The 24,428-nt window shown below is 40.0% G+C and overlaps 1 protein-coding gene across 1 annotated transcript in view; it reads right to left on the reverse strand.

Annotated features, from left to right (window-relative positions):
- Positions 1–24,428, reverse strand: part of SEC63 (SEC63 protein translocation regulator) — a 99,386-nt gene that overhangs the window by 26,211 nt on the left and 48,747 nt on the right. The window contains exons 5-11 of the mRNA XM_090037634.1: positions 21,052–21,113; positions 17,191–17,249; positions 14,701–14,751; positions 11,809–11,917; positions 8,203–8,297; positions 6,863–6,995; positions 4,804–4,896 (exon numbers count right to left, since the gene is read on the reverse strand). Of these exons, the coding sequence (XP_089893760.1) occupies positions 4,804–4,896; positions 6,863–6,995; positions 8,203–8,297; positions 11,809–11,917; positions 14,701–14,751; positions 17,191–17,249; positions 21,052–21,113 (602 nt within the window). The remainder of the gene's footprint in view (positions 1–4,803; positions 4,897–6,862; positions 6,996–8,202; positions 8,298–11,808; positions 11,918–14,700; positions 14,752–17,190; positions 17,250–21,051; positions 21,114–24,428) is intronic.

The raw sequence follows: 24,428 nt of genomic DNA on the forward strand, positions 1-24,428 counted from the left end.
ATTAAGCTACTAATTACCCTCTGCATAGTAGTGTCAATTTTGCTTTAAAAGTTATAAATTATTTGTCTGTTTAATAAGTAAAGAATTCCTGGGCTTTATAGCCCAGACAATTTATAGCCTGCTAATTTTTTTTCACATTGTGCTATACAGGTTCATAGTTGTTAGGGCTGAATGACTGCTTCCCTCCTAACCCCATAGACTGCCCATGGGACAGATGGGGTAAATAGTAATGTACCCGGCCCAAAGAAAGAACAACATTTTTAAACTCAGTTTGTGGTAAATGTGTACCTATAAATAAGATTAACAATTATTTTAATATTTCCAGTGAATCTATAATGGAAAGGCCAAATGTGAAGTAGCAGCACTGACCTATCATGAGATGAAGAGAACAGAGCTTAATCCAAAGACAAAATTGCCACCCAGTGAAAGAGAGAGGCCTGTGCTTTAAAATAAGTAGCTAAAATAGAAGTGAAAGGTGAATCATATTATAGCTCCAATATATTAGCAACACATAGAATATTCAACCCCATGAGCAAAATTGGGGTGTGCAGACACTTACAAGATGTAGAGAATAGGAAAATGGGCAGTTTAGGGATATAAGTATTGCCTGTATTTTCAAATAGTGTAAAGTGCAATAAAATTCTCTTCATAGAGTAATCAAAAGAAACAGACACACGTGCAACCGAGTAGGCAAAGACACAGATTAAAAACCAAGCGTTGCGAGGCTTTGGCTACCACGGGCCAAAGCTTGTGACCCAGCTCCCTGCTGCAGACTGCAAATTTCCCTATTACAATACAAAACTTCAGCAGCAGACAGTATTCTGGAATCACTCACCTGCAGCACTACAATTTATTTAAATTGGCATAATAAGACATGATTATTAGAGACCCATATTACAGCACTGCCTTCATCTTCAGCAGAAAGACATTTACCTCAGTAGGTGACGCATGTTAAATATTTCATGGTTTAGCTTCTTTCACTAATCGAAAATGTAACTGTGTTGGGCATGTTTCTTTAAGTTTTTTCCAAGGCTGCATACAAGTTTCTCTCTATCAGAAGAAATTTCTTTTAGTAGAAAAACAGCCTAGGAGCCAACCTGTACAGACGTTCCTCTTGCCCAGTGGTTCTCAACCTTTTTGGACTTGAGCACCCCTCACTGGACTCAAGGTAGTCCTCTACAACTTTAGTGAATTTTTTGGCACCCAATTAAAAAAATTAATATACAAATGTATTATAGTGCCTACCTCCTTGCAGAGAGGCTTTTAAATTACCACCCAATGAGAGCAGCAGAAGGGCAAGAGGGGGACTGGGAGGCTTTCCCCAAGCCTGATTTCCGGGTACACAGGCTTTCAAAAATCACCACCCCCCACTGCTCAGTTGACTGGAACGAGGAAGGAAAGGGGAAGGAGGCACAGACCAGAGCTGGGCTTGTACACCCAACTCCCAGCCATGCTGGCTTTGCAGCTGTGCAGCAACGGGAAGCATGTAGAGAGGGGCAGCGCAAAGGAACTGGCCAGTCAAAGCTCCTGCCCGCTTCTGACACAGGGAACTTAGGTTTGAGAAGCAGGAAGGGAGCAGACTGGACTCAAAGTAGACGCTTCATCTCCTGGGTTATGAGAGGATAAGAACAGCTGCCTCTGACACCTTCCCCAGACTGGTAACCCTGATCTCTGGAAGGCACAGGAACCTTTTCCCTCCCAGGAGAAACTCTCGTATGTGTGATTTAATCCTGGTGGTTCCCAGCTTATTTTTCTCCTAGAGTGGCCATTTTTGTTCTCGGAGAAAAAGCACGAATATCTGCACATCTCTGTTTTCTACAAGGAGAATAGCAATTTTCCCAACAGAAACTGAACGTCTGCGTACAGCCCAAGTCTCAACAGTATAAGCCAGGGGTCCTCAACCTTTAGCTTGTACACTAGATGCAACCCACACAGCCGTATCATATTGTCTGCAGGGCTCCCCAGTGGTCTGGAATTCTGTGGGAACAGCAGCAGCATTAACTGCTGCTCTCCTGCTCTCCCATTTCCAGACCGATAAGTAGTCCTGTGGGCTGGACTGGATGTGTGCCAGTCCTCTGGCACACAAGGGGCCAAAAGTTCAATGTCACTCACATAAATCAGTAAGGTATCTATATTTTGCTATTTGTTCAAAGATATTAAAATAAATTTTCACTATATGCAGCATGTTTTGTACATTTCTTCTTCAGCTGTGATTGAAGAAAATCATGACACAGTAGATGGAACAGAATAACCAGAAAACGCCAATTTTTAATAAAACACAGTCAAACACTAACTTTCATTTTACACATTTGGGAAGAATTAATATTGAACTTCTACAGTTCCTCAGTAAAGCTGAAGCAAATTTCTTATACAAAGATCATTTTAAAAAAACCTTTAAAAATTATTTTAAAGTTATCTTGAAGATAGGAAAACAATGTTGTAGGTGGAAACAACCCCTGCCTTGTTCTGTCTTAATAGGAAAAGTGTGATGCCTTCACCACAATATTGAACTCTCTCTATATGTCACAGGCCAGGGGCATTATATATTAATAGTGAATGGAGAAAGAAGCTTCACCATAATGACAGCTAAAACAGAAGGATGAATACATTCATAACCAAATTTCAGGCACCAAATAAACCATGTAAGCCATCATCATTTAGCAAATGTCTCCAAAATCAAAGAAATACTCTTGGGGAAAGAGAGGCCTCTCAGAATAACTGTAACATCCTCTAGTAACCCCACAATAATTACCCTTATTAAAAGGGGCAGGGTTTTGGTCAACATATTCTGTGCTAGCTCTTTACAAATCATGTCCCACTAATCTACAATAACAATTCAGTGGTACTGACATAACGTATTTAAGTGTTCCTGCTGACCTTGCCCATTTCAGCATTCCTTGTCATTCCCATGACATGGCTTATTGAGTCACAGCCATGCATAATATTGCATGGTAAGCTGTTCCCTAAAAATAGACAGCAAGAAATCTTTAGGAAGCTAAAAAACCTCTAAAAAGGATTTTGAATACGATTCTGATGAAAGAAGACATACAGCTGAGGATTCTCTAGTAGCCAAATGCATTAAGTTCTTGAAGACAGCATCAGAAGCTTAAGTGTTTTGTCATTATCTGCAGGCATGAAAGAATAGTGCCTGCGATGCAGAGAAGCCATGGATTCTCTTTGTTCTAATAGTGTTTAGAGCAAAAAAGAGGAGAGGATTTTAAAGAGTATTAAGAGGGGATCTGTTAAAGTATTACATATAGATTAAGATGGCTCCCCCGAAAGGCTCAGAATGAAAAAAGATTGAACAGACTGTAAACTATGGTGGGGAGGAAGAAACTGGGAACAAATAAGATGAGTGAGAAGAAAAAAGATGAAAGATATAAAAAGCAATGAAGGAAGAATGTGGAGGGAGAGGATGACAATGGAAACATCATATACCACATAAGTGATAACAGGGAGCACAAAGGCACTACTCCAGCACGATATTTTTTTAAACTTCTGACCTTTAAAAATGTGCTTGCCTTTATTACCATTGTCCCGGGACCCGAAGGGGGCGGGAAGACTTACCGGGAGAGCAGGACGCCACGGTGGAGGGAGAGCCCGCGCGGCTCGTTAGCCGTGTCTATGTACAGCTGCGACCAGCAGCTGACGGTGATGTCAGCTGCTGGCCGGGAGATTTAAAAATGGCAGCTGCCGCTCCGGCGGGGGCAAATGGAGAGGGGAAAAAATGGCTGGCAAAGCCGTCCCTGACGACAGCCCAGAGGGACAACAGCTGCTGAGCTGAAGTGCTGGAGAGTCTGGTAGCCGGGAGAAGAGGCGGAATGGCGGAATCACCAGCAGAGAAAGCCTGCAGCGCCCGATCGGGTGAGCAGCGGAGGATCAAGACCCCCCGGGAAGATCCCAAGCCGCAGGAAGTAAGTGCCATGGCGGTGGGTGCGGGAAGCACCAAAGAGGGGCCTGAGGCTGACGGCTCACCCGGCAGGAGAGAAAGATCGGGGTGGGATCACCGCCTAGAATAGAAGGCAGCGATCGAAGGATACGGGGACAGCGCTATATATATATATTCATCCAGGAGATGTTTACTCCCGGGGCCAGACCATAGGGTGCTGGTGGTAGGTCAGGGAGGTAGGCCTTATAGAAGGATCACTTTGAAGAAGTACACTGCTGATGGTGTAGGGTGACGGATCAGTGGTGGGAATTATACAGTGTTATAGGGCTGGGACATCTGTACCGGCGGGGAAGGAGTCTGACGTACCATCACGGAGCAGGGGGAGACCACAGGTGGCGTGAGGCCGGGGTGTACGGGTGGCAGGAGCCCCGTATGTAACCAACGAGGCTAACCCAGGACACCGAGGGACCTCTGAACTAGCCCCGCCCCACTGGGATAACAGCAAAGTCGTGGCAGGCGAGAAGCGGGGTTGGCAAAGCAGGTATACAACCAAACCTAGTAACACCAGTGCTCGGTGAAGAAGGTGGTCACCAAAACAGGGTGCTAGATTACTAGGAGGGATCTGCAAAGGCCCATCAGGGACAACCATCTTACAAGTGACCCTCTTTCAAGATCACAATTGATTGCAAGAAACAATAACCTCAGGTTGGGAATTACTTGCAGGAACAGTTTAACTCTTAAGAAACTGAGAACTTTTTCATGATAGTGATAAGACTATAATGTGCAAGAAACATTTTATATACATTTCTTTAAGTACCACAGCTCAAGGTTTTCTCCAGGCAACAGTTTTTTTGGAACAGTGATCCAATGAAGAGTGAAATTTTATTAGTTTAAATATAAAGTTTCTGCCTTACCTTCACGGCTGCGAGCCATTATTATCAATTGACAGATAACATTAATCATTTCTTGAAGTAAAGCAGGACATTTTTTCAGGATAAACTGCTGATCTGAAAAAGAAGTGATTTGATGCAATTATACTGCTTTCTATTAGATGCCCTGCTTAATTAATTTTCTGAAATATTTCTGACCCTTGTTATATTTTAAGTAATGTCTAACCTATGCTCAATAATACCCTCCACACACAACATACACATACACATTCTTTTTCTTTTCTTCATATTATTCTTTAGCATATATATCAGTAATGTAACTAAGGGGTAGGCAGGCAGGGCACCAGGCCAGGGAACTAACTTAGAGGACACCAGTAAGGCTCCCCCATCCTCCAAGAGCATCTCTCATGGCATGGGTATCCCTGTGCTACTGCTGGCCACAGAAACCACACAGGCACAGCACCCATGCTCAGCAGTGTACCTTGGGGGGAGGGGAATGTCACCTCCCTCCACCAGCAGGCTTTGCCACTGGGGGCACAGTCCTGCCACTATGTGTTGCGGATGGAGGTGAATAGGGCACCAGGAACAGACCCTGGGGAACCCATGCTGCTGCCTATTCCTCAGTTCCTACAGCCACTCAAGTATAGAGAGCCCAGGCAAGTAAGACTCCTCCCCTCCCGCTCCCTCTTCCCCTACTTAAACTTCTGATGCATATATTCTGATTCTTCCAGAAACTGAAGATTCTCAACACCTGCTGCCTTCCCAAAGATCAGAAGTAGTTATGGATAACTTTTGGTAGACTTCAAAACACAACTCCCTATGTACAGCAAACAAACCTTTCTGCTACTTTAAAAGGGATGGGGGAGTTGCAGCATAGGAGCATAAAGCAGCTGTTATGGTCTGTTTTACCTGTATAATCCTGTAGCAATATAAGTCACCCATTTTTGCCCCTCAGTGAAGTTACAGTGGTTTTGCTATACTTGTATTGGTATAGACTCATGCAGACATAACAGCTGCATCATAATGGCCTGTATGTGTATCCTTTGATACCACTACAATTATTTTATGTCTATACCTTACAGTATCAGATTTTAACAAATTGATTCTCAAAAGACTATTCTAAAATAATCTCTTTTAGGAGGTGACTTACACCTAAAGGAAAATGTAGCGTTTACGCTTATTTGATTCTTAATATGAAAGCCTGAAAGGTTTATAAAAAATCCTTCTACTTGCATATAGAGATCAACACACTGAAAACTGAGTGACAGAGGGACTCAAAATCCCTTTCTGAATATTTTAAAAACAATTCATTTTCCATTAACAAACCTAATTCCAAAGCTTATCACACTTGTTCAAAAAGATGCTTTCTGTTCAAATCTAACACATTCCCCGATGCTTCACATATAAAAGTATGACATTTCCACAGGCAGCTGAGACCCCAAAAGCCCTCAGTTGATCCTAGGGAACTCCACGCTTAACTTTTCTGATGTTTCTAAATAGCAAAATAACAAAGCAGTACAAACATTTCAGGTTTCCACTATCCATAAAAACAACACGAAATAGCAAAGAACTTTTTTTTTTTTAATATTTGAAGGTCACGTATAATATAAATCTAGCAAACAAACAAGCAAATCAGAATTCTGATCTTTTCTCCTCTGTCCCAGTAAAAATAAAATTAAGGAAAGTTACTATACTGAGGGAGCCATTTCACCACTATCTTGAATGTATTCCATCGCAGCAGCAAATGCATAGAGCTACTTTTGAGGATTTAAAAAAAACCCCAAAAAACCCCCAAAAAGGTATGTTCATGTCAATCGAAAAAAAAAAGCCCAAACACTTGCAGTGATAAGAGCTTTAAATAGAAGTTAAAAGCATCCAATGCTCAGATGGAGAAAATTAAAACAATTGGAATCTTATATCATAGCCGCAAGTTTAAGGTGCCTCATTCTGAAAGTGTTATAGCATAGTGCATGGATTAATGTCCGAAAAGGCCTCAAATAATACTTTTATTGGACCAAAATAAGTAAATATATGAACATACATTTGATAACCTGAGTCCCAATAAGGACTGAATCATAATTACCTTCTTCAAGGGTCTCGGGAATTTTCATTCTGGCAAGATGAGCAAGTAAGAGAACTCTTGCCTTCAAGCTGTATGGACAGGTAAGTGGAGGTTCATTCTTCTTTAAGTTAATGCCACCAATTTCTCTGATTAGCTGAAGTACATAGAATTATTAGAGCCAAATAGCTATTTTAGTATCAGAAGATAAACTTATAGCATGAGTGGAATGACTTGCAGGGATATACAAACAAATAAAAAAAACCCATACACACAAAAAATGGATTAAGTGGATTTCATTTTCATAAGCAGTTAAGTAATATCCTGCAAATCAAAATGAAGATTCCAGAATATCAGATGTTTGGTTAGTCCAGTTCCAACACTGGTTACTGTACATGTTTTGTTTCCAAAAGTAGTATTTGTTTTTAGACTATTAAAGAAACTGAGATTACTCTAACCATAAACTTGGATTTTTACTTCTGTTGATGAACACATATTGGGATGTCTGTTTTTTCTTTATTCAAAAGCACTTGCTTTTATCACTGGGGACAGGGGGCGGGGGAGGGGTTAAGTCAAGTTTCCATAAACTGCTGACAGAATTTCATCTTGTGACCTTTCATCCAGAAAAAAAACAATGCTAAGGGAAGGAAGAGCATTGCAGACCTGTAGCCTAATGCAATATGCAAAACAAAGTTATTTTAAACAATCCCGCTTCACTCAGCACTTCTCTAAACTGATGCTCATTAAGAATGAACACATATGAATCCTATTGACCTAAGCTTAGTCCAAACTAGATCCTGTACCAGATTTGTCCAAATTCCCTGGAAGGAATGGTACAAAACTGAGTAGCCAAAGATCATATTTTTTAAGACTCAAGAGGTAAGACTGAGAAGCCTCACCCTTTGGGTGAAGAGATCACCTGAGGAAGACCAATTTCCAAACTCTTTTTCTTTTCTCTGAAATGGTCACTCTTAATAGTCCTGGCACAAGGCAGACAAGCTAAACCAGTCTTTAACCAAGATCTCCCTGTACTATTAAGCTATATACAGGATTGATTAATTATTAGTGTTAAAGCACACTGCTTAAAACACTGACTTGTTTGATAGTTTTGATCATTCTTAATTTTCAGTTTATTTACTTTGACAGTTTATCAGTAATAGCTTCAGCTCATTTTCTTGTTTTGATTTTTGTTAATATTATTTCAACAATATTTTTCCCCTCAAAAAGAGATATATTTCTTACAACAGACTATTGAACATAACCTTAAAGGACCTGTGAGAAGTCTAGCTGGCCAACCCAAAAATACATCTCCTAATACATCTGCTTCTCATAAACAAATGAAACGTCTTTAGAAATGAACTAACCTGTGGTATCTGAATGTTATCTGTTGGTCTGCTTGTAGCATCTTTATTATATTGTGGGTCAAATTCAGAGGCCCCTGCCAAAACCATCTCAAGCCCTGGAAGGATAGTTAAGGGGAAAAAGTACAGCAAAGTAAAACAAAATGTTTTACAATTTCAGCTTGCTAAAGTACCATCTCTCAGAAGTTACCAGGATCCCACCAAGTCTAATGAGTGACTTTTCAGTATCTTCAACCAAACATTTAGCTGTTTTCACCCCTCAAGAGCAATAGGAAGTGCCTCCTGTTGCATTAGGTGCACCCAACATCACTTTTTGCATTAAGACAGCATGTGCCAAGACCTGACAAAAAATTGCACTTGAAACAGCTCAAGGACCCCACAAGCACTCCAATCCGTCTGTGCTTTCTTAAAGGAAGTCAGACTGTCCTGTGGCTGCAGCCCTAAAGGCAACTTGAGATGCTGGATTCATCCTCCTGAAAGCAGCTGACGATGATGTGGCTCTAGAGGGTCTTCTATAAAACTTACACAAATTTCCCCTCACAGCAATTAGAGTGGCTGCAGGAGCCACACAGCAAAGAGGTAACATGCAAATAAGAGGCATGTAATTTCTTGTGATTTTTTTTCTATACAAAGTCATTTTTTGAAAATTACCACCACCACAGCATAACTTTATACAAAGTTACACCGGATATCCTTCAACCTGGAAGTCAACTGTCTATACAGGAAGGTAACTGTTGGAAACCATGAATTAAATGATTACTTGTAGGTTTGTTTGTTTTTTTACAGTCTCTCTAGACTCTTTTAATTCTAAGATACGCCACACTGTTAGGTACTTTTATGATTAAATAAATTTGGTTTTGTTTAGTTCAGTAAGAGTACTTCTACAAACTAATTCCATATACATAGGGGGAAGCAAGGACTCCATCAACAAAACTAAGACAATGTGTCTATACTAACCTAAAAAAATGTAAATTTATTTAAGACCTAAAAGTCCACATATCTTTTACAATAAGCACTTGGGCTGTTTGCAGCTTCAAGGCAAAACCAGACCTGTTAGTCACTGACATCAGGAAAATGTTCTATCCCAAAGTTTCCTCCAGTTGAGACTCCTAAATTACTCCAACACTAACAAAACTAGCTTGAAAGAGTCACACATAGCACAGGTTCCCTCTCACAGATGAGGAGGAAGGAATGGCTGGAGCTGTCCTCAGAGTCAGGTACAGAATAGGGTGCAAGGGCAGCCCCATGAATATCGCTGCTCAAATGCTTCTAATCGCTCATTCATGGGCTAGATTCAGCCCAAGAGAGTGGAATTTGACAGATGACTGCTTGAAGCACATTATTTTGCCCCACCCTCCAATTAATTGTTTTGAATGAATTGTTTCTCATTCATTTCAGTTACAACTGCAAATGGTTAGCCCTTCTACAAATCAAACCCTAGACAGTCAAAACATAAGGACAAGTAGTATCCACCCTGCAGTCTATTGCAAGCAATGTGCCTGGTGTCTCTGTGGCAGTGGAAGATATAGAATCCAATCTCTAGAGCAGTGATTCTCAAATCAGGGTGCTGCAGCACTCTGGGGTGCCTTAATATCCTTTCCACGGTACAGTGGAGTGCCCTGCAATGTTAGCACTGTTAGGTGCAACAGAAGAATTGCTCTATTGTTTTTCTGTAGTCAAAAAATAAGTTGTATTTTTCAACGGGTACCTCAAGTCTATAAAGGTCAAGAAAAACTGCTCTAGATTATCCTTCAATTTTCTTAACTATGATGCTATTTTCTCTCTTCCTACAATCCCCTCTCACTCACAGCTTCCAACTTCTTCAACAAATGAGGCAGGCATCCTATAGAAAATATCTGCTCTACTACACAACAACAATTCAGATCAAAAACAGAGTTATATTGTGCACTAAATCACAGGGATCAGAAAAAATATGCATCAAATGTATTCAGAAACTATATTGTAACGTGTATTTACAAGATGATGTGCATGCAAAATGATGTTTTCATCTCAGCATTCCACAGTGTTAGCTACAGGGAAAAGAGAACCTTAGAAATTTTCTCTATGGACATCTCATCAGCCCTATGGTCAGAATCTTTCAGGACCTTCTGATGTCCTTACCTTTCCCAGTTTTTCAGATTCATAGGGCAAAGAAAAACTAAACTAATCTTCGGGAAACCGGTTATTGAATGCATCCTGATTTTATACGTTTCCCCTATTTCTTTATAGAACAGAGGAAAGAATGGCTTGAAATAACAGGATATCAGTGAAGGGAGAACCGTGCCTGCTTGAAACAAGAGGTGTACTTAAGAAGTGGGCCCCATCGGGTTTATAGATGTTGCTGAAGTCACTTTTATACACACCCACAAGAAGTCTTCAGACTGAGCAGACATTTTACCTCCTACTACCACAGTAAGCAGGGCCATGACAGACTACACCTTGTGAAAGGAAGGAAGGAAAACTGACACCAAAAGCAAACTAAGAGCTGTTACTCCGTATCTGGGCTGCCCTCCCTTGCATTCATCTGTACTTTGGTATTTACAAGAAAGGGAAAAAAAAGTGGTACGATATGACCAAGCTATGGTATGAATTGGGTCCAATTTAGTTCTACAGGTGTGGCACTGACCAACCATGACTTGATAAGATTCTTGTTAAGGACATTTTTCTCAACCTGTCCAACCACCTTCTCTATTTCTCAGAGAACCAACAAGATACTTTCACCAAAGAAGCATGCTCAAATGTTATAGCAGAAGCTGCTGCAACTACCTATGAGTAGCAGAAGTGATGTTTCCAGCAAACTAGCTACATGTCCCAAGGCTGAACAGCTGAATCCAAATATTAAAAATAAAAAGGATGCCATTTAGTTATTTTTAATGATTTAGTTGCTCTGAGCAGGAAGTCTGGTAAAAGCCAACCTAGGATTGGCTTCAGGGACACAACAACTCCCAGTATGCCTTGACTAACAGGTCTGGGTCTGCCCCAAGGGAGCTGGAAGCAGAAATAAGACTAAATTGTAATAGATCTGTGAACATTCCCTATGAAAAAAACATTCCTTTTTTAAAAATGCGAGTGAACAAAAACTGGTATACTATAAACACGGAATGAACACCAATGCAATCTGAACATTGGTATGGAGTAAGATTTTATACCTGATGCTTTAAGAGCAGATATTTGCCATAACAGACTTTCAGCCATGCCTACTGCTTCCAAATCTACATTTAACTCTTTGATAAGTAAATGTTTTATTATAGTCTCCAGAACACTAGAAGCTAGTATTTTTTGAACAGTAAACTTAAGAGGAGGTAGCACGTTGAATGGTTATAACTCCAGAAACTATACAGATTACATTCTTGATTAGCACTACTAAATGTGTGACCACAGGCAAGTTAGCATCTATGCCCGTTTCTCCAGGTGTAAAATGAGATAAAATATTTAAAACACCTTTGCAAAGTACTGAAATCTTAAGACGAGAACTGTCTTCTCAAAAAGATATGCAATCCACAGGAAGTTAAATATGCAAATTTCGATATTTAACCTAAAAATATTAAGAAGTGGAAGAAAGCCTGACATCACTTCACTTTAGTTTTTGTTAGATTCCATTTTACTTACGTTTCATATCCATATTTCGTGTTTTATAGACAAAATAAGTATAGATTTGAGTTGTCCGAATGAGAATCTGGTCTCCACTGTAGCGTATTGATCGGTACCACCAAGAACCCTAAGACATTTAAATAAAGATAAAATGTCAATGATGAACAATCTTTGACCACTAGCTACTAAAATATACAATGTTAAACTGCTTTTCAGTTGAGAATTTATTCATAACAAACCTCCAGTATTTGCATCTAATACAAAATACTTCAGTCTATTGAATCAAAATGTGTTCTGACTGTGTTAAAATGACAGTTGAATTTGGATTTTGCAAAAATCAGGCTTTACCAACTCTATGACTAACATGTTTGCATGGGCACATTTTAAAAATAAAGCTCCTCTAGTAAGTGACCAACATCCTTCCAAAGCAGTTATAACTGAAAAATTGCAAGATTATGATAGCACATATCAACTAGAAGGTAAGACTTGCCAATAACTACTTTATATTTATTCCTTAGGAACTGAAAAGTAAGTAAGGCACCAATAGTTAAAATAGAAAATTTTAAAAATTATTTCTCTCTAATACTTTCATATGGAGTTGAGTTCTATGGATCTCAGAAATTTACAGTGTTGTCTCCTCCTAATCTAAGGAATGAGAGAGAGAGAGAGAGAGAATGAACTATGGCTATATTTTGCAGAAGCTTTTTACAAGCTGATCAGGAACCACTTAGGTCTCTTAGTAGATCAGGCTATATTTTATAATATTTGCAAGAAACTGTCAAAAAACATTACGCTTAACAATCAGATACATTTGCAAAGATTCATAAAGGTTCACTGAACCTTTAAGCCAGTGGTTTTCTAACTTCTTATGGTTACAGAACCTTTCATATCACTACTTCTACCAAGAAGCCCCTACCGCTGACAATGGTGGTGCAGCATCTTCTGGCCCACTCCACCAGTACCTCCAGTCTCTTTGTGGAACCTCTGATGACGCATCAGAGGTTCCCCAGGTTCCATGGAACACAGTTTGAAAACCAACGCTTTAAGCTGCAGCAAGCTTTTACAATACTTTCAGTCTTCTACATAAGATACGAATTGTTTAATATACAGAAGTTCAAAATAATAACCACAACAGACTAGTACTACTGCTACTGAAAAATGACAACTGGGGAAGAGAAAAATGTGCCCCCAGCCATTCTTTCTACTGCCTATGCTCCTATACTTTTCCTTCTCCCACTTTTCCCTCTGTTCTTTTTTCTTCTCTCCACCCGTTCACCCAAGTTTCCTCCCTTTCTAAGTCCCATCTTCCTATCACCAAATTGTTTCTTTATCCTTCCAGTGGCCCATATCCAACAGTTGTCTTGCTTTATATTCAGATTGTAAGTGTTTTGTGGCAGTACGTAGTACAACGGGATACCAGTACCTTAGTGGGGTTCCTTCATTCAAGATTACCCTTGCATAAGTCACAAATCAAGTAAAAAAGCATGCATTTATTGCACCATATATGCTCACTCCTTTTTTTCTCCATTGTGCCCTGGCTTGAATATCCTGACAATCAGGTGCAGTCCTACTGGACAAAGGAGTTCAGCAAAAGCATGAATACCAGCCCAAGTCTGAATCAGGAGCTATGAGCAGGAGTGCAGTTGAGCTGTTATGAGTACTCAGTATAGCAATACTTGCAATAGTACCCGAAGTCTGAAACTCTACATGAATCTGTGTGTGCAGAAGGCACAAAAGGGCTTAATAGGGAGTATTTATGGAAGAGGGGATAACAACATTTAGAGTATACCTTTTCTTTTCTTTCTTTTTTAGTGGGGGGGGGAGGGAGAGGTAGGGGGATAGGAAAGGGTAGAAAGAGGCTTCTAGTTTCATTTAAAAAGCACACCTAGCCACGGGATCCATCCTGGCTAGTTTGTTGGGGTTTACAAAAAACAGTGCAAAACACTTCTCTGTAAAGTTTGAGATGACCAATACTCATAACAACAGTTCTGCTATATATTTTTAAACATGAATCTTAATACAATGCAAAATATTCAGTATAATCCCTTGTGGTTTTTTAGTCAGTTAAAAAGGTATAAACAATATTTCTAACTAATAAAGATTTCAAGAACACCAAAACTCAGGTTGAAAATAATATACAACATAATCTGCCTAAGACCAGAGAACCAAAAATGAGAAATTTCTTTCATAATTTTCTGTTAGCAGCTTCTCTTCTCAGTCAAACAAATGGAAATGCTTCTCACATGGGGAATTTGGAGGTGCTCCAATGTTGTTGCTGGAATCTCCAGGACTAAGCCCCACTCTTCAGCTCAGGCCACCAGAAGAGTCCTTCCAAAGCTGTAGAAACACTCTAGCAACCCATTATTAGCATTAAAGCAATGACTTGAAAGTAATATTAAACTGACCCTAAAACAATTATATGTTTAAATCTCCTTTGAGAGAAAAGAAATTATTTTGGTGTGTTATGAATTGCAGTATGGTAAATCACCAGACTACAAAAGCAGGTTGAATGAGGAAAAAAAGCTACTAACAGAATGAAAAATTACCAGGAAATAGATTTCTTATTCTGCTGCACAGCTTCGCTCCTTAAACACTTCCTCATTTTTAAGATGAGATTATCTTTATGTGTTCTAACTTTAAGGCCATGACTTCTGCATGTTTGAGATTACTAACACTGGGTACTTCTATAAGGCATGACAGAAGGATGGACAATTTCTGGTTTAGTTCACAGCTTGTTGTTTATAGAATTATAAATAACTTGGTACAACATCTTTTCCCTAAGCACTCTTCTGCAAGTGCACTTATGTAGTAGATAAATGATTACTACACTATTTTAGGAGCAAGATTTGAGGTCCTCATTCTTACCTTCAAAAAACAGAACTTTTATCCACTTATTTACTTAATACTTACCACAACAACTGGAAGAATAACCATAAATGCCAATCCATACACAAGCAAAACCTAAACAGAAGAAATTGTGATGCATCAGGGAATAGAAATTTCAGTCAACCCCTATTATTAGCTATATTTAAAATAAGATCAACAAGCAGTACACGTAAAGCAAATTAATGCAACCTTAACAGTAGAGTGGCTGTGTCGATTCTTATGTGTTTTGAGGACCGATCATTTAATCTGCAATATAACCCATTATAGATAGGATCTCAATTAAACATGGTAACTGTTAAGCATAACCACTGTCTTTAATATCTTGTTTCAAGTGGATTGCTTTAAGTTATCCAAATGCTGCCTGCTAAGTAGTGGTTTCAAGGAAAAGCACACTTATTCTACTTGAAAGAAAGCAGGTATGACCAACAATACTACTGAAATACTATACACCAGAAGCGATATTTAAACTGTGGGTGCCAAATCACATCCCGTATGTTATAAGGAAATGGAAATGCTACAACTTGATTTTTAAAACTATAAAGAAGGCCTACAGGTAGAAGAGACTTGCAGATTTGATTCTGTGCTTATACTTAAAATATTTGTACACAACAACAAATGTACATTTCTCAGAACAGGTATGAAAAGGCTCATAGGCTTATCAGTGCCAGTTCTGCAACAAAATATCTCTAAACATATCAATACGCTACTCCCACAAAGATTATATTTAAGCTTTGATCAGTTTAGATTCTGAGACTTGTCCCACAGAAAAAGAAAGAAATATCAAATCTAAGAGATTCAGCAGCAAAATCCAACACAATTACTATTTTTACTTGAATACAAGATGAGGTTTTTCACTGGCTATTACTAAGCCGCCGGTAGAGGCAGCAAGAGCTCAGACATGGAAAACAACAATGAAGTTGATCTAATGCGGCACATCCTGAGCATGCCGATAAAGCACATGGCCCATATTTCCATATTGGGAAAACACTGATGGGAAGCGAGTGCGAGTGTAAAAACATGCAGTTGCTCAACCAGGAGGGAAAAGGCCCTGTGCCTGGAGGTACTGCAATATCAGGCCAGCATTCAGAGAAGTTGCCAGAACAAGCTCCGACACCCTCCCTTGGTGCCAAAAAAAAATCCTGATGGGAACCTACAAGACCAGGTCAACATAGCCCATCTCATTAACTTATAGTGCCCATTATGCTCAGCCCCTCAGAACCAACTCTTCAAGTCATGGTAAACCATTACATCAAATACCTTTTAATTTCTTCTTCACTCCCATAGCTTTCTTTCCCATTTCCAATTACTTCTGTTTCTTCACAAGCCTTAAATGTCTGGCAAACATCACCAAACTTCTATGTAGCTGAGAGGCTCTGTCACCCCATCTCTCAGCCTATCACACGTGATCAGTGTGGCCCTGCCCGCTATGGGGTAGAAATGGACCAGGCACCCCTGTGCCTCATCTGCATATAAATTTTTGAAGTGTTCCAAAACTTTTTATAAAAACACATGGTTCTAGTTGTGAGTAGGGATTAATTCCAACAGTTTCAATGAAACAAAGAAATTTAAATAAAACCAATCAGAGATCATTTATAAGAATATTAGAACCAACCATGTAAAAATATTGGGTGTAGGCTAAAAGGGAATTTGGAGAACTCAACAAATTCAAGAAGACTTGCTGTTAATCTGCATGCCACCATCCTCTCACCTCTCAAGTCTCCCCAGCCAGTACAGGTGAGAATCTATGTTTTGCTGTCACAAGTAGCCAGAATGACTTTGGGATACATGGTTGTTTTTATGTTTTAAAGTGCAAGGAAATAAAAGGCTGGGGTGTAGACCTGTTTCTGTCTCTTTATCAGAAGTCAGCTCACAAGGTTACCTGTAATCTGGGTAACAACTTTTGGTTCTTGACTGATATCATGAACAGTTTGTATTATGTATACACAGGTTCAAAACTGGTGTTCAAAAGTGTGTTTATGGAATACCTCTGTTAAAATTGTCAGCATTCAAGGTTATGGCCACAGCAGTTTCCTGTTATTCTCTACAGTTTCTGCCCCTCTGTCCCTTTTGCACCCCCCTTACTGTCACTTGCAGCTCACTTTCACATTGTGTTTGGGGAGTGAATAGACCCAGAGCAGGGTCTGACAGTAAAGGGAGTGGGGGGGTAGGAAAGCACACAGAAAGCTGCAGGGGGAAGAAGTTTGGAGGGGTAGGGGGCAAGGGGGGAGTCACCTGACACACACAACCTCCCGTCCCAGTCATTACTTTCCCTGCAGTAGCAGTGGGAAGGGGAAGAATTCAAGACAACACTGCAATAACTAGATTCTACACCTGGAAAATTACAACAAATTTATAATATTTCTACAGATAGAGTCTAATGGGAGAGGTGCCCTATATTCAGGGTCATCATGCATTTGAATAAATATGGAACTCACAGGCATAAGTAGCATATGCATTTACATTCTTGAAGGATCAACACCTTAGTGTGTCAGAACATTAAGCCAAGTTACTTACCAAAATAGAATTCTTCTGATCGACAATCCAGGCTGGCAATGCAATACCAAAGCTTGTAGCTGGAAAAGAAATCAAAGGTAAAAAAGTTAATTATATAATGGCAAAGGATTCTTTTAAAGTCAACAGTTTTTAGTAATAGCCTGCATCTGCACTGGTATTCAGCATGGAAATTCTAACAAATTTAGCCAATTATAAAGAAAGATTAAGAACAAGTCTGCTCATGTATCCAGAGAGTCAATAAATTAAGAATTTTCATTTGATGTTTCCAAACTACTTGTAACTTGCACAATACAAATACGCATTATAACACTGGGCCTCAAACTGTGATGCATCAAATGACAGGTCTGCTGCAGTCCGGTTGGTCATATTCCAACAGTTCCATTTATTGTTGCTTCTAGGGTCCTAGCAGCTATTAATTTAATCATGGGATTTGATCTCAGATCCCAACAAATTATATATCCTGTCAAGCCAGATATTGCGTTGAAACGCATGTGATTTTGGGGATCCAGAATCAGATCGCATTGCACGGCTACTAGTGTGATGACAGCCCTATTTTGAGGGTTTGGTCCCTGATCCAGGGCTCCTCTTGCACCTAGACTTTTTAAACGCTTGCTGAGCAGCCCAGCAACAGGGAACTGGTGGATCAGAACCAGATGAAGTTCAACACTGAGAAGTATAAAGTGCTCTCTCTATCTGGTAACAAACAATCCCCAACATCCTTACAGGTTCGGTGGCACCAAACTGACTAGCACCACAACTGAAAGGGACCTGGGGTAATAATAGACCACAATATGAACATGAGCCAGCAGTGTGATGCTGTAGCCAGCAGGGCAAACAATACTCTGGCATGCATCAATCTATGCATCTCAAGCAAAACCAAGGAAGCGATTCCTCTACTTCACTCAGCATTGGTGAGACCACAGCTGGAGTACCGCATCCAGTTCTGGGCACTGCACTTCAACAAGGACATGGAAAAGTTGAGATAGTCCAGAGAAGAGGCACCCATATAATCAGAAAGACTTGAAAGGCAAGCCATACAAGGAAAGCCTGAGGGACTTGGGTCTCTTCAGCCTAAAAAGAAAAGGCTGAAAGGGGACTTGGTAGCAGTTTATCGCTATATCAGGAGAATATATCAAGGACTCAGTAAAAAACTGTTCAACAGGGCACCCTTGGGGAAAACCAGGAGTAATGGCCACAAACTCCCAGAAGACCATTTCAGTCTTAACACTAGGAAAAACTTCTTCACAATTAGGGTGTCCAGATTGTGGAATAAGCTCCCTCCAGAGGTGATGCAATCATCCACCCTGGAACAAGAAGATATTGGACAGTCACCTCACTGGGATCACCTGACCCCAGGTTGTCTTTCTTGCCTAGTGCAGGGGGGCTGGACCTGATGATCTTGCAAGGTCCCTTCTAGTCCCTTACAATCTACGAATCTATGAACTGGTTCCCACATGGAGGGTTGAATTCAGCTTGCCAGCATGCCCCCACCATTAGATTTTATATGTGAAAAAGTTATAAATTTGTTATAATTTTCCAGGTGTAGAATGTAATTATTAGCGTTGTCTTGAATTCAGCTTACCATCATGCAGGGAACCCAGGCCCACAATCCCAGGTATGCTGTGGGCTAGTGTAGCTTGTCATTAGGGAACCAAGTACCTGATACTGGGCTGTACAGGGCTGTACAGTGTGTTTTTCAAAGCACAGGGCCCGTGTTCCCTGCATGATGGCAAATCTGAATTCAAGACAACACTCCAATAATTAGATTCTACACCTGGAAAATTATAACAAATTTATAATTTTTCCACATACAGAATCTAATTGGGGGGTGGGGAAATGGAGAAGGGACGCACTGGCAAGCTGTGTGCTAGCGGAGCTTGTCATCACAGAACCAGTTCCCTGATAGTGGGCTGCACAGTGTGCTTTTCAAAGGGACAAGGAGCACCACCTCGGGGCTGCCCCAGGGTCTGGGACATAGCTGACCCCCGAAAGGTGCACCATGCAGCCTAGCATCAGTCTGCACAGCAGGGCTTTAAATGTCGCAGCAGCACTGGGAGCCCAAGGTCAAATGTTAGCTTCCCAATTTCAGGCTCCCTACATGCCCAGCATGTTCAAAGAGTATGCATACAGCTGGGCTGCCCAAAAGCACCAGGAACCCTGGATTGAAGAGCCACTCCCTAATCTTAAATTTGTGCTCCGACATGCTCATGCCACATGCTCATATTAAAGTGAGATACAAACCAGTTTTTGTGGCTGCTTTGTCATTTCATCACACCATAACTGCTTGAACGTGTGACATGTAGCAATTTATGGTCCAATTAACATATTAGCCATGCCATAAATGTAATGTCTGCCAAGGGCCTACTGTTTGGCAGGTACATACACACTTAAATACCTTCCCAAGATTAATCTATCTAAACAACTGTCATAGCACCCACAGGTTTATGATCTGGGAGGTGATCTGGGAAACTGCAAACTGTCTATTAAGTTATGGTTCACAATATAAAATTGTTGGAGATACTCTACTCAAAATATTTTTGCACCATTATTATGCAATTTTATGCCGCTAACTTGCTTAAAGGAGGGTTCAATCTTTGGCAGCAGTGCCCTGGTGTTCTCTGCAGGAGTTTTGGTGCCTTTCACTTGGTGGACTTGAAGACTACTTTCACTAGGCTTAGCAGCCAGGTAGGTAATGTATGGTAGAACACTAAAACTGATATTGGCTTCTCAAAACAAAGAACATATCATGCATTCAGGAAGGTGGGTGGTAAGGATACAAATATGCTAGTGTCTCATTATTACTAAAGCCAAGAAAACAACGTTAGTGACAACAGAATTAGCGATCGAGGCTAAAAAGGTATACATAATTGAATCAGTCCAGATCTCATAAAAAAAAAGTTTGGTTTTGTAGAATAACTTTTTTTTTCTGTATATAGTTTAATTGAAGCTGTTCACTTATATCCAACAATGCATACAGTTCTTGCAAGGACAGGTACAGTTTGTGAAGTATTTTATTAATAAAAATCACACACTATTTTTATATTTCAACTATTAGACTCAAATTTGTGGGAGGTTTCTCTATTTTTCTTAGATTATAGCAATATATTAATATTTTTAAGACTATAACAATACGCAAATATAACCAGTTTAAATATTGCTTTGTGCATTTTATGTAAGCCTTCACTGTAACTACTACTCAAGAAAAGGAATAAGATACCGTTTAACTACTTCCACTGAAGTAGTACCTGAACATAAAGTTACAGTATCTTAAGTACTGCAGAGGACTGATCCTGGCTGTTAGAATTCTACTGAATGTCTGACAACAAAGTGCTGGCAGCATAGAGTGTAATAGTTTATAGGCATCAATAATGGAATAAACAGTCCCACTTAATTGAAAACCTGCTCTCATGTATTTAAAACCTTCAGAAAATGTAGTGCATTATAGCCTGGAGTCTCACTTCAGCATAACTTCATTTTATTAATGTATGTGATATACATACAAAGAAACTTGAAAATAGGTTACCATCACATTTTTTGCTCCTCTATATCATAAAATATTGGCAGCTTTCTCTGATAAGTTACTGTAGTAGGCAAGTAGTAACACCTCTGCAATTTTCTCTAAAACTAAGTTCTAAATTGTTTTTAAATCAATCAGGCAAACCTTTCCTGGTTCCCCAATTCTCCTAGAAGCCTTATTTGTAAAATTTGACAAGCTGAGAACTAACTTGACATGTTCCTTCAGCCAAATGAATACAGTTATTCTATATCCATTGAGAAATGAGCACAACTCAAACCAGCTGCTGTGGCTCAACATTAGTAGGAGAGAAGTGTAAAAGAGAGATTATCACTTAAATTTTTTACCTTGTGGCCCATCTGGATTGCCAAATTCTTCCCAATTTTTTCGAGATTCTTCGTCAGTTAAACTAATTTTAACGAAAATAAATAGCAAGTTAGTTGAAAGTATCTCTACATTAAAAATGTAGCATCAAGCCCTGTTAAAAAGATTTTGGGGATGGTGGTTTGATGGTCTACATATTATAAAAAAGCAAGAGAGAGATTAATACTTCTAACTGCTCTAAAAATCAACCTGCTTGCACAGATTTGCCCAAAATTCAAGGGCATTCGATCTCATAAGTGTGAAAGTACCTTAGAGGGCCTTAAAGGGGGAGAACTTTAAAGTGGCAGTGTGTAGGATAATTGGGTGGAATGAACTGTTATGGTGCATGCTGCCATGCTGGACTTTTCATCTTTGGGGCCATGCATATTCTTCTGAATACACCTAGAGCAGGGGTAGGCAACCCCCACCCAGCCTGGGTGCCAGAGTGTGGTATTCAAAGGCATTTTGCTTGGCACACGTGTGTGTCAGGGTGGACATGCCTCAAGGCTGCGCTGCCACAACAAGGATCGGGCCCCCTTATTGCTCCCCCACCATCTGCTCCTAACTTGCCAACATCTTACAAGTCAAGATCACAGGTGTTTTTGGCACTCTATCCAAAAATGTTGCTGATCCCTGACCTAGAGTTGTACATTTTTTTAAAATAAAAAAAAAAAAAATTAAGACACTGCTGTTGCCCAAACCATAGACTGTCACAAAAAAAGATAATGAAATGTAATGTAAATAATGTATTCTAAACAGGTCCAAACATAGGTGTTTTGCCTGGGTACTGTAGTTTGGAAGAATTACAGGAAGAATAGATCCATTGTTAAAGAGTAGTTTGACTGAAATATTTGTATTAACTCAAAAATGGCTTCAGAAAAAAGAATGAACAAATGAATGAACCTTTAACCTAAAGAAATCTGGTTTAAAAATACCAATTTGTACATGGGTGAAAGTCACGTACAAAGAACATGACCTACTGCAATCAAATCTTGCAATATACTATACTCCTTGTAATACAAGATAGTTTTATACAGACATGTTTCTTCTAAAATTGGTCTCTATCTTTAATCAAAATGAAAAAGTAAAAAGCTCTTGTAGGCACCAAAGACATCTCTGAGGTCAGAATTAAGCATCAGAAAATTTGGGTGCATCCTGCATCAGAGGCCATCCTATTTCAAAAGAAATATAATAAACATGATAATAAAATCCCGCCATTTGAAAGTCATACTGCGTGCAAATCAGCACATAAAAAACTGTTCACAGAAATACATGTCAGGATTTTCAAAGTTATGGCTCCCATACAACAAGTTATAATCAGCCTATAAAGCAGGATGTCCAACTTCGGTATGGCCCCCCCAAATTCTTCTCCACTGCATGGACTGCATTAGCAAAACAAACCCTGCCCCCAGCACCATGTGAATCCCAGCCCCGTCACCAGCAGCACATGGCCCCCACCACACAAACTGCACAGGCAGTGCACAGAGCCCCCAGTTGTTTTCGTGCCATGTGGCAGCAGGCCAGGTGGCCATTGGGGCTCATGTGCCATATGTTAACTGATCATGGGCCTCAAGCAGCCCATGGGCTGCCAATTGGCCATCCCTGCTGTAAAATAAAGCAACTTTCACCTGTTTTCACATTTTCAGCCATGTAGTTGTTACGTTAGTTTCTTTTCTCCACAAGAAGCTTATCTGAACTAAAATAGTTCATTCGACATTGCAGAAAAACAAAATGAAACTTCAGGTTTTTGCTCTAACTCAGTGGTTCCCAACTGGAGTTCTGTGGCAACCAAGGGTGTTGTGAGATCCCTTCAAAGGGCTGCAACACAGGCACTGCTGCTGCAACAGCAGCCGCCAGCTAACTGCCCACGTGCTCCTCCCGATCAGCCTAAAGCATACAAGAGCTGGCTGTTGCTGTGTAACCTGCCCTGATCCCCTACACCCTTCCCAGGAACAGAAGGTGCATGAGCCAGTTCCACTCGCATGCCTCTGTTTGCAGGAAGAGTGTAAAGGGGGTTGGATCGGGAAGCGCTGCACAGCAGAAGGCAGCACCTGCCCTGCTTTAGGCTGACCAAAACCCTAAGGTCAAAAAGAGTGTGTACATGCACAGCTAGCCAAGGAAGGGCTGTAGCAGCAGTGCAGGGGGCACTTCCACCTGGAGGCAGCCAAACCCAGCTGAGAAATACCAAGAGTGGTTCTCAACCAGGGATACTACTGCATTCAAAGAAGTGATGGAAGGATGCCCTGACACTGAAAAGATTAAGAATCACCGCTCTAATTAGAAAAATATATTTCCCTCTACGGTAAAAATCAAGCAGCATGGTCAGCTGAATGTAACTAGTGCAATAAAATCAATAGCAGCACCAGGAGGCCTAACAACCCAATACTAAACATAACTATCCCTGCCTCGATTTAAGTAAGGACAAAAAGGATTATCCTCATTTTACAGACCTAAAAAAAGGAAGTGACGCTGCCAAAGGAGCCTGTGCAGAGCAGGTCTCTTGAGTGCAAATACAGCTTCTTTAATGAAGAACTAGGGAAATCTTAACCTGGAGATTCCAACTCAAAAACGTAAACGTTAATGTGGTGGCAGGTTTATCTGGCTACCACATTATAAGGTGGCTTATGAGAAGGTTTATTTTACCGTCTCATAACCCACCAATAGAAGTTTGTTCACTTGCTATAATCAAAAATACTGTCTGTGTTAGGTCCAACATGAAGAAAGCCATAAAGAAGCATTTTAAAATATAATGCAGTAGTTTGTTTCACTTAAGTCTAAAATTCATGCTTCTTAAACAAAAAATTAATTCATATGTCTCATTAAAACTTTGAACGTTCTTACACAAACATCAGTCTTAAGATTTATGCGCTTATTTTAATTATGCTGTACATGCATTCCTGGAAAACAGCGCATAACTTGAATTTGCATAAAGGGAACCCACTTTATATTGTAAAAAATAGGGACACATTTGAAGTCCTTGACTGTACTGACCCATTTCTACCACTTTTACAAGACAACTTTGGTAGTCACCAACAGCAGACAGTACATACAAACACAGGGCACTATCATAATGGGAATGGCAACTACAGAAACATGTTGTGGACAATGAGCAAGGGACGGATCTACACGGGAAACTATATTTTGGTGTACATCACTCCCACAATGCACCGCACAAAGCATCTAACTGCAGGCTTCCACCACACCAATTGCATAAGAGTGAATTTACCTTGCATATAACAAATTTTTTTTATATAAAAAGGATAGTTGTGTAAGAGTAAATTTGCTCATACAGAACCCGTATAAAACAAGGGAAACCTGTATGGTATAGGTCATCGTGTCTGCCTCCAGAGTCACCACTAGA

Source organism: Crocodylus siamensis, chromosome 1 (assembly GCF_052110815.1).
Source record: "Crocodylus siamensis isolate JL-2025a chromosome 1, ASM5211081v1, whole genome shotgun sequence".
Lineage (NCBI taxonomy): Eukaryota > Metazoa > Chordata > Crocodylia > Crocodylidae > Crocodylus > Crocodylus siamensis.